The sequence below is a fragment of the Helianthus annuus genome, chromosome 9, assembly GCF_002127325.2.
Source record: "Helianthus annuus cultivar XRQ/B chromosome 9, HanXRQr2.0-SUNRISE, whole genome shotgun sequence".
NCBI classification, from domain to species: domain Eukaryota; kingdom Viridiplantae; phylum Streptophyta; class Magnoliopsida; order Asterales; family Asteraceae; genus Helianthus; species Helianthus annuus.
Window position 1 is genome coordinate 143195315 of NC_035441.2, and position 14972 is coordinate 143210286.

Sequence of the window (14972 nt, forward strand, 5' to 3'; positions counted from 1 at the left end):
AAACCTCCAAATCAATATCGGTGAGAGAGATACCGTAGAGAGAGAGAGAGTGAGAGAGATACCGTAGGGAGAGAGAGAGAGAGAGATCGGTGGTGGTGCTACCAGATCGGAGATCGGTGGTGGTGCTTGAACCCAAACCCCCAAATCGAACCAAAAACCCCAAATCGAACCCAGATCGGAGATGATGGCGGAGGTGGTGCGGTGGTGCGGTTGACCGACGAAGATGATGGCGGCGGTGAGATGGCGGAGGTGGTGCGGTGGTGGTGGTTGAAAGACGAAGGCGGTGGTGGAGGTGGTGGTTGAAAGACAAAGGCGGTGGTGCGGCTGAACGGCGAAGATGATGGCTGTGGTGTGATGGCGGAGGTGGTGCGGTGGTGGTGGTGTTATGGTCGGAGGTGGTGTGATGGCAGATTGTAGAGAGAGAGAGAGAGTTGAGGCAGAGAAGTGTGTGGTTGTGTGTGTGAAAAGTGATTTTGTAGAAGAAAAAAAAAAACAAATCCTCTTCTCCTTGCAGACTGCAGACATTTAGTCCACCTCTTCTCCTGCAGATGCCTGCAGATGTGGTCCGTAGACTGCATACATTTTCCCGCAGAAAAAACAAACAGCACCTTACTTATTATTTGTATTTAGTTTACCTGTAAAAAAATGTTTTATAGTTATTTTAACTAGTAAATAGACCTGCGCACGTTGTGGCGTTAATACATTACAAACATCGAACGAATTAGTGTAAGTGTTATTTGTAACTCGCGACCGATGCGCAACAATCAAAAGAGGCTTATTATGCTTAAAAAAATAGAAAACACACGAAACGCAGAGCAGGGTAACTTGAATTTATACCGTTGAATGAATATATATTATACCGACATGTACAAGAATCAACACATATAAAGTTATTTTTTTCAAGCAAAGGAACAAAAGGGGCAACGTCGAAACTTTTGAAACTCAAGAAGGTTGACGACAAATTAATTATTTAAAAAAGAAAGAGTAAACTGCCAAAATGGTCCCTGAGGTTTGTTCACTTTTGCTACTTTAGTCCAAAACTCAAAACTTTTAAATCTGGGTCCCTGTGGTTTCATTTTTGTTGCCATTTTCATCCAAAAGCAAAATCTGATTAGATTTTTCAGTTAACATCCAACTTTTTTTTTTGTCTTTTTCCTCCCTTTTAATGAAAGACAAAATGGTTAGATTTTTTTTAATTTGTTACAATAAAATGTTAAAAGACCATTTTGCCCTTCATTAAAACGGAGGAAAAAGACAAAAAAATTGGGTGTTAACAGAAAACTCTGATCAGGTTTTGATTTTGGATGAAAATGGGAACATAATTCAAACCACAAGGACCCAGATTCAAAAGTTTTGGGTTTTGGACTAAAGTGATAAAAGCGACCAAATCTCAGGGACCATTTTGACAGTTTACTCAGAAAGGAATTAACGAACAAAAATCATTAAAGAAAATTACATCTAAACGTAGATCAACATTAGCGAACAAAAATCATTAAAGAAAATAATATGTTAAAAACGCATATTATATATGGTATATGGGTAAAGTTGGAATATTAGAAACTTGAAGGATTAAATGTTGACATTCGCTAAGCCGAGAGACTAAAATTGCAATGTGGTGAAACTTTGGGTAAAAACGCAAAGGAAGAGCAAAGGGATTTAAAAATGCAAACTTTGAAAGTATTGGGAATGCCGGTAAAATGGAGCAAGGGTTAAAGATATCATTTCACAATGTTAGAGGTGTCCTTGTGTTTTTATGAAAAGTGGAGAGTCGGTAGCATAAAAGGCACCTGATATTTATTTTTAAGATAGAGATAAAAGTTTTCATAATTTGAGGTTTCAATTACATTAGCTCTCTGATTTTTAATTGTGATGTTTAAGTTGAGAAATGTAGACATTAAAGTTTAGGGTAAGTGTTTGTCATATTGATTTAGATTTTTTCATTTTCTAGAAAAAAAATCAATTTGGATGCTAATTGGTTACAAACTAGTATTAAGCACCCAATGTTGCAGTGGGGACGTAAAAGTAAAACCGTGCAACATAGTATCAATGTTGCACCACCGCAAGGACTATCAACACTGAATTAGTGGCGTGCTAATGCGAAAAAATTAGATCGAAACGTAAAACATAGAAAATAATAACTAAGTCGATCTAGGACCCGAACGTTATGACGAACCTGCCAACGGAAAAAAATAGACGACGTAAAAATGTTGGACCACACACGCACGTTGCGTCGTGTTAACTCACAAAATTTAGAACGTAGCGTAAAACAAAACGTAAAAATGTTGAACCAAACACGCACGTTGCGTAGTGTTAACTCGTAAAATTTAGAACGAAGCGTAAAACAAAAATCTGCGAAAGATAAAAAATATAGGGGACCAAAGTTGAAAGTAAAAATGTTGTGAGGTTAAATTGCAAAATATGAATAGTTTTGAGTTAAAAGTAAAAAATTCAAGTAGTTTTGATTTAAAAGTAACTAGGTTAGAACCCCGTGTATTACACGGGTTGAATAAATATAACTTTATAAAAAAATTACATCTTTAAAAACGTGTACTGCATGGGTTAAATAAACACGTGTATTACATGGGTTGATTGAATATTATATAATTTTTTAACACATATGGTCTTCAAGATATGTTTTTGAAAAAAAAAATGAACTTTGATGTATTGTAACATTTTACTTTGTTTTTTATTTATTTATTGTTAGGTTAGAAAATTGTGTATTACACAAGTTAACATTTTTACTTTATTTTTTATTTATTTATTAATAGGTTAGAAACTTAAGTATTACGCATGGTTAAATCGATTAAATTTTCAATTAAATAGTTATTAATAAGCGGAAAAAGTAAAAGAAAACGCTAAAAGAAAAAAATGTTATTTTTTTTTAATTTTCATGTATGATGTTATAGTTTTACTTTCATATTTGATTAGGTTAGTATAGTAGTAGCAGAGGAATTAACAACAAATAATTTTTTTGTTCCTTTTGAACTACTTGTGATTGATTGGGAGATAACCCAAATATGATGTTATAGTTTTACTTTCATATTTGATTAGGTTAGTATAGTAATAGCAGAGGAATTAACAACAAATAATTTTTTTGCTCCTTTTGAACTACTTGTGATTGATTGGAAGTTAACCCTAATATGATGTTATAGTTTTATTTTCATATTTGATTAGGTTAGTATAGTAGTAGCAAAGGAATTAACAACAAATATTTTTTTTGCTCCTTTTGAACTACTTGTGATTAATTAGAATTTGGAAATAATTCTTAACTAAGTCCGGTTCTTCATCAGTTTCATTATCCATAGGTTATTAGATAGTAAATAAAGATAAAGATTATAAACTTTATATAAACAATTAAAACTATCTTTATCTTTATAAATAATAAAAACGTTAATATAAGTTTTTAATTTTATTAATTAATATATGGTTATCATTTATCCTTATTATTATCATCAAAATCTTTTAATTTTAATAATTAATATATGGTTATCGGTTATCTTTATCTTTATTATTAAAATCTCTTCTATAAATTTTAATTGAGAACACCTCATAAAGCGACATGTGTCCCCAAAGTGGTTTCTTTTGCGGCGGGGGGATTCGTTAGTTATATATCATGTTAGATGAAAGACAAATGTTTCTCACATGATCACGAGCCTGTGTGTAAAACCGAGAAAAAATTAGCTAAGTTGATCTCTGACTCGCACGTTGCGACAGACCTATCAAACGGGGAAAAATAGACGCGCTGCGACGGACATTTCAAACAGGAAAAAAATAGATGAAAAACCGTTGAACCACACACGCACGTCGCGGCATGTTAACTCGGAAATTTAGAACGACACGTTAAACGGAGAACGTATGAAAGTTGAAAAGTATATAAGAGACTAAAGTTGAAAGTAAAAAAAATGTTGAGATTAAATTGCAAAAGATGAAAAGTTTTGGGTGAAAAGTAAAAAATATTAAAGGTGTTAAATTGCAAAAGATTGAAACTTTAGATTTAAATTTGCAAAGATTGAAACTTTTGAGTTAAAAAAGAAATCAATTTCAAATTAAGAAAACAAAAGAGATAAATAGATTTAGTTAAATTGATGTTTATTGATATTATTATTATTGTTATTATTATTATTATTATTATTATTATTATTATTATTATTATTATTATTATTATTTTATAAAAGAGATAAATAAAAATTAAAGGGAGAGAAATTACCAGAGAATGACACGTGTCCAAAAAGAATTTTTGTTTATTAGTATAGAAAGATTTTAATTATAAAAATAAGTATTTATAATTAAGTAGGAGATAATTAAGGAGGAGATAATGAATATCTTTAATTATATAAAAAATATGTATTTATAATTAAGTAGGAGATAATTACGGTGGAGGAAGGGGTGGGAAAACAACAAAATAGAGACCTCTAATGAATGACACGTGTCATACATCGGTTTACTTTATTATATGTATAGATTTATCAAACATTTTTGGGTAAAAAAACTAGTTGTTTTCATTTTCGACCTGACCATCTTTGACCTCACCCATCTGGCCCGATTCATTTCGATCATCTTCTCTATTGAAAATTCTTGAATCTGTCACAACATATTAAGTTGCCATTGTTGTGAGAATGCAAAGGAGATGTTTCAGTTCTAAAGAGAGAGCGGAAGAGTATAGAATGAAAGAGCACACTTTTTTGCCGAGAAGAATACTTAAATGACACTGCAACCCTTCATCTTTGCACATATCTACAACAACCCTCTAACTCTTTGAGCTAACACTTTTATCACTAATCTTCTGATAATTAACATTTTTCATAGAAATTAAAACATTTCAAATTAATAGATATATCACTACAACTTTTGAATGTTTGAATTGAAAGTATTTTAACACAAAAAAAAAAAAAAAAAAAAAAAAAAAAAAAAATCCTAAGCCTGCTTTTTGTCCACACAACTCAAAATCGGCCAACAAAGTTTTTGTTATTCAAATGATCCATTTTTTTGCATTTGGCTGTACTAACGACAGAATCAAAACCAAATGACAAAAACTGCACTATGTTTTTGATAAAAAAGAGTGATTTTCATTGGAATTTGCTCAAAAAAATCCAAACACTTTGTTTCCAGCCTTACATGGAAAGCCTTTAAACCCTTTGTAACATAAATATGAAGAATCATCAGGGTTGTAGATTTTGATAGTGGAATGAAGTACTTATCATGTTGCAGTCTAGACTTCTTCTTTCACGTCGCGGTGGTCACCATGATTGTGTTGTTTGCTGGAATGATGTCTGGGCTCACACTTGGGCTCATGTCAATGAGTCTTGTTGACCTTGAAGTGCTTGCCGCATCAGGAAAGCCCGTTGACCGTCTTCGTGCATGTATGCTTAATATTTTTCTGCACATTAAATTACAAACTTATTTGATTTCTTGAGTTAATCAGAAAAAAAAAGAAAAAAAAAAAACTTTTGTGAATGCAGCAAAGATTTTATCAGTTGTGAAGAGGCATCATTTAGTTCTATGCACACTCTTGATCAGCAATGCTACTGCCATGGAGGTATATTATGCATAAGTACCATAGTTAAATAACATGTTATATACCTTTAAGCGTGCTTGAAAATGCGTTAATTTTGGTTGCTCTAGGCACTTCCTATATTTTTGAACAAATTGGTCCCGGAATTGGGTGCTATTATCATTTCAGTGACGCTAATACTTCTCTTTGGCGAGGTTAGAATCCTATGTTTCTAACATAAAATTATGCAACAGAATAAATGTAAACAAAAAGGCAACTGAACCAGAACATGTAACTTTGACCAGATAATACCACAGTCTATTTGTACACGTTACGGTCTTGCGATCGGTGCAGCCGTGACTCCACTTGTTCGTGTGCTCGTCTGGATTTGGTTTCCCGTAGCTTACCCGATAAGCAAGGTGAGTTTTATTTTATACTTTTAGAGAAAGAAAACATAAACAACCTTCAACGGTGTTTGATACTTTGATTCTTGAACTAACTGCCATCAGGTGCTAGATTTCATATTGGGGAAAGGGCATGTTAGTCTTTTTCGCCGAGCTGAGTTAAAGACATTAGTTGATTTTCATGGTAATAAGGTACAGTATAAACCTTGTTAAGTGTTAACCCATTAATCAAACATTTATAAAAATATTTAAATAATAAGATTTATAAAATCATATACTTGATGAAGGCTGGGAAAGGTGGAAGCTTGTCACTTCATGAAACAACAATCATAGGAGGAGCACTTGAACTTACCTCAAAAACAGCACGCGATGCCATGACTCCTTTATCTGAAACGTTTTCAGTCGATATTGACGCCAAACTAGATAAAAATTTGATGAATTTTATCATAGAAAAGGGTTATAGCAGAGTACCGGTATACTATGATCAACCCGGAAACATAGTCGGAGCTCTTCTGGTAAACATTTAAAAAAAAAAAAAAATAATTATTCTTATCTAGAAAACACTCTTACTCATTGTGAAAAACACAACAGGTGAAGAATCTAATGACCATCAATCCAGCAGATTGTGTTCCGATAAAAAACATCACTCTTCGACTGATTCCCAGGTATAATATAACATAAAGTTTATTATATTAATGTACCAAAAAAAATATCAACCTTAGTTGTATGATATTTTGTGACGGTATCATATACAGGGTTTCAGATACAATGCCGTTATACGATATATTAAACGAGTTCCAAAAGGGTCTTAGTCACATAGCTGTGGTGATACAACATCCAAGTCAAGGTCAACGAGTGCAGCCGTCAATAAGCAAAGGGTCAAGTGACGTGAGATTAGATATTTTGAATGAAAGCTATCAAAGCAATGGGAATGGAGGTTTAAGCAGCAGGAGAACGTTTCATAGGTTTAAGTCGGTTTCTGGAAGTGGGAATGTGTCGCGCGCAGAATCCTCAAAGAGCAGAAGGTGGTCGGATAAATTCTTGCCGGAGGTTGTTAATATAACAGACAAACCGTTTTCTTCGTTCAGACAAGAAGGGGAAGTCATAGGAATCATAACAATGGAAGATGTTATGGAAGAGCTCATAAATGTAAGATAACTCCAATCTTTTCATTTCTTGATTAATAACCGTATTTTCAAGATTTCTTTTGCCGTAACTTGTTTTCTTTTGTGTTCTGATATCGTGTAGGATGAGATATTTGATGAAACCGATCATCATTAAAGAATAACCAGTTGAAGAGAGAGGCCATATGCTTATAAGGATGAAGAGTGAGAAGCAAATGGCAATGATTACGCTTATGCTATACTAACACGCAGAGAACTTAATATACTTGCAACTGTATAATTGTAGTTACTCATTAATCGTCTATCGAATTCGCAGTCTAACTCTTTTTCTATGTATTATATTGGAGAAGTAGCATTCGAATCACGACCTTCTGATTATGAAGCTTACATCAATATGTTGGTGTGATAAACAAAACAATTAATGCATTAGGATAACAATAGACCTTCTTCATCAATATTTTATAGTTTATACAACTTCTAATTGATCCACAAAATGCTAAATTATGTTTATCAAGAAATTTCATGAGTGCAATAATTCTCAAAATGACTTGAATCCGATAATCTTTTTACTTCTTAAACTGCTCGTTCGCTGCTTGAACACCTGTTTTGTTAGCTTTCAACCTTTGACGCATTTCATACCAAGTAGTCATATTCTTCAGATGTTCGAAGCCAGTCTCATGTTCTTTAAGTCTAGAAGTAACGTGTTTCCAATCCCCATAACCTTCATTATCCAACTGACCTTTCGAAACCCCTTTTCTAAATAGTTTACAGCAAAAACAAAAAACTTTGTCAAGCTCTTTCGAATAGACTAGCCAACTTCTATCACAAGTCTCCTTATTTGCTAGAGTTCTAGTATACAAAGTTGCAGAAAATCGTCTTCCAGATTTATTCTTGGGACCCTTATCAATAGTCAAATCTCGTTTTGGACCTTCCTCTACCAAAACGTTGATCATGTTAGATTTAAGCCCACCCCAATTTCTAGGATCAAATATATCAATTTCATTAACCGCAACGTCAACATCATCTTCTTTAACATTAGCACCAACAACATCTTTTTCAACATTAGCAACAACATCATCTTCTTTAACGTTAGCACCAACAACATTTTCTTCAACATTAGCATCAACGTTAGCATGGACATTATGTTCATCGACTTTTCCATGAACATGTTCTTCAACAACATTAGCACCTTGAGGTTGTTTTTGTAAAAACTTAAGCATAGCCCCAGCTTGAGACTTTCTTAATTCTTCATCTCTTTTTCTCTTTTTTCGTTTTTGACATCCGGATAGTTGTTTGCGAGGCATTATACCTATAACTCATTAAGAAAGTCAATAACAACAAAGTGAACAATATGATAAATTGATAATCAATAACACATTCAATTTACTATAGATAATATTAAAGTCATCAACAACACTTATTGATGAGTGATGAGTCTGGTCAACAAGACCTTATCATTTTATCAACAAATTGTCAAAGTTAATCAAACAAGTATGGAGTAAGAAACAAACCTGATGGGTCTGAAATCCTAATCGTCGAACTGTGGAAGTCGAATAGTTCGATGCCCCTTTTTTGGAAGTTTGCCGCTAACTAGTAAATTTTAGGTTTAAAAATTTAACTTGGTAATTGGGTTAAATGGTAAATGGGTTTAGATGGGCCAAGTCTTAAAAGGGTATTGGGTTTGTATAGTTGAGCTAGTATTTTTTTATAAGGGGGACTGGGCATCTTCACGGATACTGTTCCTGGGTTCGTCCTTGTGTCACAACACTGCCGCCACCCACAAAAGTAGGTAAGATGGGTAACTGGGTATTGTTTGCCGGTAGGGAACCTGTGCAAGGGCAGGAGATAAAGGTTTTAGGGTGGGGTCCCTTTTTTTAATGGTGTGTATGAGATTGGTGGGTGGGGTAAAAAAAGGGGGATTTATGGCAAGGGTAAAGTGTTTAAGGGTAACTTTTAAGAAATTTGACATGGTTAATTGCTACACCGCCCCCTTGGGGCCCGTCCCCATCGTCTTCATCCTCCCAAAGTCGCTCGCGACGTCCCTCTTTTCCTTATCCAACACACACACACACATATGCATACATACATATGTATATGTAAAAGGGCTCATCACCACACCCTTCGTCCATCCCTTATGGCTCATATCCACACCCGATGACGCCGCCGCCTACGTGGCACCGATCCTGACCAAAATACAAGCAACGATCAGCATAGGTTCAATACATAGTCAAATTTTAAATAAATCAAACAGGAAAACTTGGTTCATTGGTCAACTGAACTACTTTCAACTACACCCTGCATTACTTAATTAGTGACATCAACTCTAAATAAACCTACTTAAAAAGATTATAAAAGCAACCGGGGTTTAAGTATCGCCATGACGTTGTTCGAGATGCGTTAATGGATATTCTCAGACGAGCAGGGATCTCGGCAAAGAAAGAGGCACCGGTTAATTTTCTTACAGACCCGTCGGAGGGGAGATCCACCCTACGCCCGGCTGACGTGCTAGTTTTTGGTTGGGAGGGCGGGAAACATGCTTGTGTCGATCTCACAGGTCTATCCCCCCTAGCCGGGTTCCGGGAAAATGGGTTTGTGGCGGGGCAAGCGGTACTAAAAGCAGAGTCGAAGAAGGTGGAAAAGCACGCGAAAGCTTGTGAGGATAATCAGCATGCTTTTGTCCCCCTAGCGTTTGACACATTTGACTCTTTGGCGCCAGAGGCAGTTCGTTTCTTGTCCAGAGTTCAGCGTGTGGTCCTTAGCAACTTTTCGACCCCTCAGGGGCGAGACTTTGTTTTTAGTAGATTAGGGTTTTCTATTCAGAAAGGGATGGCGGCGCAGTTTGTTGCTCGTCTACCTGCTATCCTTATGTAATTTGCCATAATGATTGAAACCTAGATTATAATCTATAAGTTGATATAGTTTGATACAGTCCTAAAAAAAAAAAAAAAAACCAACCTAATTGATATTCGTATAAAAAATATAGAGCTTTTAGGGTTTCTTGTTGGTAAATGGCAAAGCTCTCATGAGGGAACAAGAATGATAGTAGTGGGAGCTAGGTCTTTTGGGGACGGAAGAGTATTACTCGATAAGAATTTTTGAAGCAATGGAAGCAAGTAAGCAAATGTTCTGTTAGGCCCCGTTTTTGCTATACATCATTCCCCTCCTGAAATTTTACTCAAAAGAAATAGGGGTAACTTTGTAGAATAGTAACCAAGTTTTAAAAGTGTTCCAATTAGGTCACTCAAGTTTTAAAAGTGTTCCAATCAGGTCACTCAACATTCATTTTTCTTTAAAATTAAGGGTGTTTTCATCCATTTCATAAGTAACCATGGTGATGTGGATTTTTGTTTCTTTTTTCCCTTTTATTTGATGCTAACTTTGAGCGATGACGTGAATTGTAACTTGTTTTTTTAATTTTTAATGTAATTAACGTGTTTTTATTTTTAATAAATATAATTTCATATATTAAAATAATCCGACCCCAACATCTTATTCTTCATTTTTTTCTTGAAACATAGAAAAAATGACATGACTCAATTTGAATGTTAAGTTATCTAATTGAGGCAAAAACGATACGAGTGACTTAATTAGAACACTTTTGAAACTTGGTTACTATTCTGTGACATATTCCCAAAGAAATACTAGCTTGAATGTATGGAGAATTTGAATTAGAAAGGTGAGAAAATGGGATCCCAATGTAATGTCATGAGTGGAATTGGGTTTTTGAATGATTTTTGTTAGGGCACGGATTAGACGAGGGTCTAATCCAAGTTTTCTAAGGTGAGTTCTTGTACTTTTTCTTCTTTTCTCTTTGTGATCATGTCACACCCCTAATTTCTACGTGTCACCGGTGGGCCCGGTGGGGGAGTATCGTGATGTAGTTGATATCATCATAGTCAAACAACACAAATTATAATGTACAGCGGAAGCAAAAAGATAGATTTATTTCAACCAACAAATTGTAATATCCAAGTATCACAAGTTGCGAGACTCTAAACGATGCTAAGGAGAGGCCAGCCTATTTCGTGTAGAACCTGCACTTAATCTTTTTGGGGAAAATACGTCAGTTTACACTTGTAAATACAATTTAACTGACTCATTTTGAAAAGGTTTTTAAAAATTGATTTGAATGCACATGGCACAAAACTTTTTATAACTTGGGATAATTAATCAAATTTAAACTTGTAAAAGAATTACATGTTTGTTATGCGTTCAGTCGCCCGGTTCGTGCCGGGTTTAAGGTTAATAGACACACCACATAATATGAATCCGCGGCGGGAAACCAACGGTTATACCTTAATAAATATGGACACATTGTCGGGTGTACGCCTACACCCGCGTGCCAAGGTCGTGGCCATTTCATTAATGATGCCAAGGATATCCGGGACATGGTCATTAAACTTCCAAAGGCGTAAAACAAACAAAACAAAATTTTTTAAACGGGTCACATTGATAATACTCAACTACTAATGAGTTAAGGTCAATTGCCCGACCAAGCGGTATTTTATATACCGTACCCCAAGCCCGTATAAGGGAAAATAAGTTAAAAATATTTACCTGAGCAAGTATGAACCACAACAAGCAAGTGCAAGTTTCTTTTACTGGATCTCCTATTCTGAAACGAAGGTTTATAATACCTATTAGAATCCTAACGGGTCTTTAATTTAGCCTAAGCTTAGACCGGTTAGTTTCAGGGATAAATATGGTTTAATCGCATGGAAGGCGAAAACCGGGAAGGAATGTGATTTAGACCCAACAAGTTTGGAGACTTGTATAAGATGGGTAAACTAATCACATTCTGGATTTTGAGACAAGGATGATATGTTTTGACTCGTTTCGGCTAATATGTGTAAACTAGTTACATGAGCCGATCCGAACGCGAAAGTGCGTAACGGGTAACCATATAAATCATATACAAGTTTCCTGAGATTATATGCACTAAATATGTTGTTATATCAGTAAGATATGTCCTATTATGCCCAAGATAATTTTAAACTCGATTTATGCTTCATAAGGGGATTTTGGTCATTTTAAAGGGTATAAAAGAGTTAAACTAGTAACCTGAGTTACATATCTGAATAAATCAGAAAATATACTTAGTTCGCTGTGTTATAACAGTATAGTATCAAATATATGTGAATTTTATTAATTATAACCATCTTATACACCGAAAGGGTATTTTGGTAATTTCATATAAGCCTAAAAGGTCAAAACTGGAAATCTGAGTTTGAAACCTTAGTTTACTGTTATAATATAAAATTTTACTAAATATTTCAGTAGGTATCAACTCATATATATATATATATATATATATAAACTAGTTTTGATATATACCATGTCGTAAAAATGCCTAAAAGGCGATTTGGAGCCATTTCCGGGTTTTGAAAGAAAAGCTGATGTTTTTTATAATTCCAGAAGGCTCAAAATAATATATTTAACATAATAAATCAGTAGAAAAAGGTTTGAGGTCAAAAGGATTTATAAAACTCATTTTATAGCCTAAAAGGGCATAACCGGCAATAACCGAATTAAGCTTAAAACTCTAAGTTATGGTCAGCCTAAAAATAAATAAAAATCTCTAAAAATCACACAATATTATTATATATCAATGGGTATAAAGTTTTGTATAAAAATTTGGGTTTAGATAGGCTATATGCAAATTATGCTAATTAATTACTAAGAAAGCTTCTAATTACGCTAATGAGCATATCTCTTAATCTACACCTCAAACTGAGGTCAAATTTTAGGTACAAGTTTTTAATTCAGTAATTAAGGTGTCTACCCTTTTATATTTTCAAAAATCATATTTCATGGACATTTGGGCATAACGGTCAACATATGGGCATTTAACGGAAACTTGCATAATAATTAGACAACTAGTGGACCAAGCCGTATAATCACAGAGGGTTATACTAACATGTTATTAGGTCCAAAAGAAGCTCTAAGGCAATCCTAAACTTGACTAAAACGGGTCAGAACCGAAAGTCAAAGCGAAAGTCAAATTATACGACTTTCGGTTCCAAATGGGTCTAAACAGAAAATTTGTCGAGTTGAACATGTTGGGACATGTTCTTACATTAGTTACCAAGTTATATTAATGATCAAACAGGTTGCATGTATCCTACATTGCTAATTATGAGTTAATTTGGATTTAAGCATTCTGTTGACTTTTTAAAGTATACTTTGACTCGACAATCAACATGGTTAGAGTGGGAATCTGGAAATACCCTTTCAAGGGTTTGTTACCCACATAATTACCTACTTCTAGGTATTTTTAATTCGAGATTTGACCAAGTAATTATTGACTAATCTCGAAGTCAAACCTTAATTACGATGGTTTGACTTTTAGCTAATTAACTAAGCCAAACTTAATTATGAATGATTAGGATCACTTAAAAAGGTCCTAAATAGGATTAGGGACTTAAGAGGAACTTGTTTGCTGTCTAGAGAAGCTCCAAGAATGCTCCAAGTGAGTTGCAAAATGAATGATCAAATGTTACAACCTTCACTCCTTTATATAGTGACCAAGGGAGCTCAAGATCATGCCAAGTGACTCTACAATTGATGTGATATGGTTCCAGGTGCCCCTATGTGGCTAAATACTGCCTAGCAAGTCCCTGGTTTCGAAAACCATAACATTAAGTCGGTGCAACAGGCTGAACAAGCAGCTGTCCATTTTCTGCTGCCAGCGACAGGCTTACGGACCGTAAGCCTAAGCTCTTGCGGTCCGTATGCAGCTCTTGCGGACCGTATGCTGAGATGGTTGCGGTCCGTAACCGACCTTTGCTGAAATCCCCCAGGTATGGACCTTACGCACCGTAAGCTTAAAGCCATACGGTCCGTAACCGATGGCCAGAAGCCAAAAATTTTACAAACTTCCAAATCTTTGACCATGCAACTTACAAGTCCGAATTCACATGCTATCCTTTTCAGTTGTGGGTCCTTTTGCTCAGCCAATGCATGCTTGCAAGTCCCTTACATGCTTTTGGATTCATGTGAGAGTTTAAAGTTGACGGAAATACCAAGAACAAGTCTTGGATTCTCATAATAGTTGAACAAGTTTAATTAACTACTTCCAACTCCCATTAGACCGGGATTTAAATCAGAATTTTAGTAATAACATTCCTAATAACCCAATTTCCATATAAAGGATGGAATTTTATTTATTTAGAAACAACCGGTTAATATATAAGATGTTTATCAAACGATTTAAGGATCTTGGGATTTATAAATTTGGGACGCTTAGATGTGTTTTAATAACATGTCGCCCTTGGGTCATTCAGAGGTACTTTTTAATAACATGACACCCTCTATAAAATCCTACCATACATCTTTTTTATTTGATCCGGGTTCCTGACACATTTGTCTCCCATGACACGTGTCTTTATTTTATTGGGCAGGAATTTTCGAGGTGTTACAGATTATTTCCATACATTTGTATGTGCATGAATGGTGAAGCTATGGAATAAGAATAAGACAATGCGTCAATGATGGAGGAGGAAGAGGACGGTGGTTACAGTTTTCAACATAACACGCAATGTACCCAGGGGCGGATCTACATACGTAGGTCCGGGTTCACCCGAACCCATTGAGTTTCGGAATTTTAAAAACGCCTATATAAAAATCTAGAGTGAACCCATAAATAATATATTGGTTGAACCCATACACAAGATTGAAGAGTGTCACGTTGGTTGTAACACCCGAACCGATGACGGCGGACACGTCAAGGCATTACGTAAATAGATTGCTCAATAGCTCATGATCGACTAAAAATTTAAATATTTCATTAATCAATTTAAAGATCATCATAATCCAAACAAGAAAAACAAATTGTTGTGTTACAGATTGGTATCAGAGCCATGGTTATAGGGAATTAGGTTATTAGACTTTCTAAAACCTAGACTATAACCCCCTAGGATTGCCTTAGCTTTTTGTGTGTTCCTAACTACCATC

The 14972-nt window shown here is 34.9% G+C and overlaps 2 protein-coding genes across 2 annotated transcripts; one reads left to right on the forward strand and one right to left on the reverse strand.

Moving 5' to 3' along the window:
• Positions 1–5088: 5088 nt before the first annotated feature.
• LOC110874737 (DUF21 domain-containing protein At2g14520) lies at positions 5089–7380 on the forward strand. Its single transcript, XM_022123203.2, has 9 exons — positions 5089–5360; positions 5460–5536; positions 5623–5706; positions 5797–5910; positions 6001–6087; positions 6183–6410; positions 6487–6560; positions 6651–7044; positions 7144–7380. Exons 1-9 carry the CDS (start codon positions 5186–5188, stop codon positions 7174–7176), a joined length of 1266 nt encoding a protein of 421 aa, XP_021978895.1. The 5' UTR covers positions 5089–5185; the 3' UTR covers positions 7177–7380.
• A 65-nt stretch (positions 7381–7445) lies between these two features.
• Positions 7446–8877, reverse strand: LOC110874738 (zinc finger MYM-type protein 5-like). Its single transcript, XM_022123204.2, has 2 exons — positions 8531–8877; positions 7446–8328 (listed from the first exon to the last, which is right to left on the reverse strand). The coding sequence occupies exon 2, from the start codon at positions 8321–8323 to the stop codon at positions 7586–7588; it is 738 nt and encodes a 245-aa protein (XP_021978896.1). The 5' UTR covers positions 8324–8328; positions 8531–8877; the 3' UTR covers positions 7446–7585.
• Positions 8878–14972: the final 6095 nt, after the last annotated feature.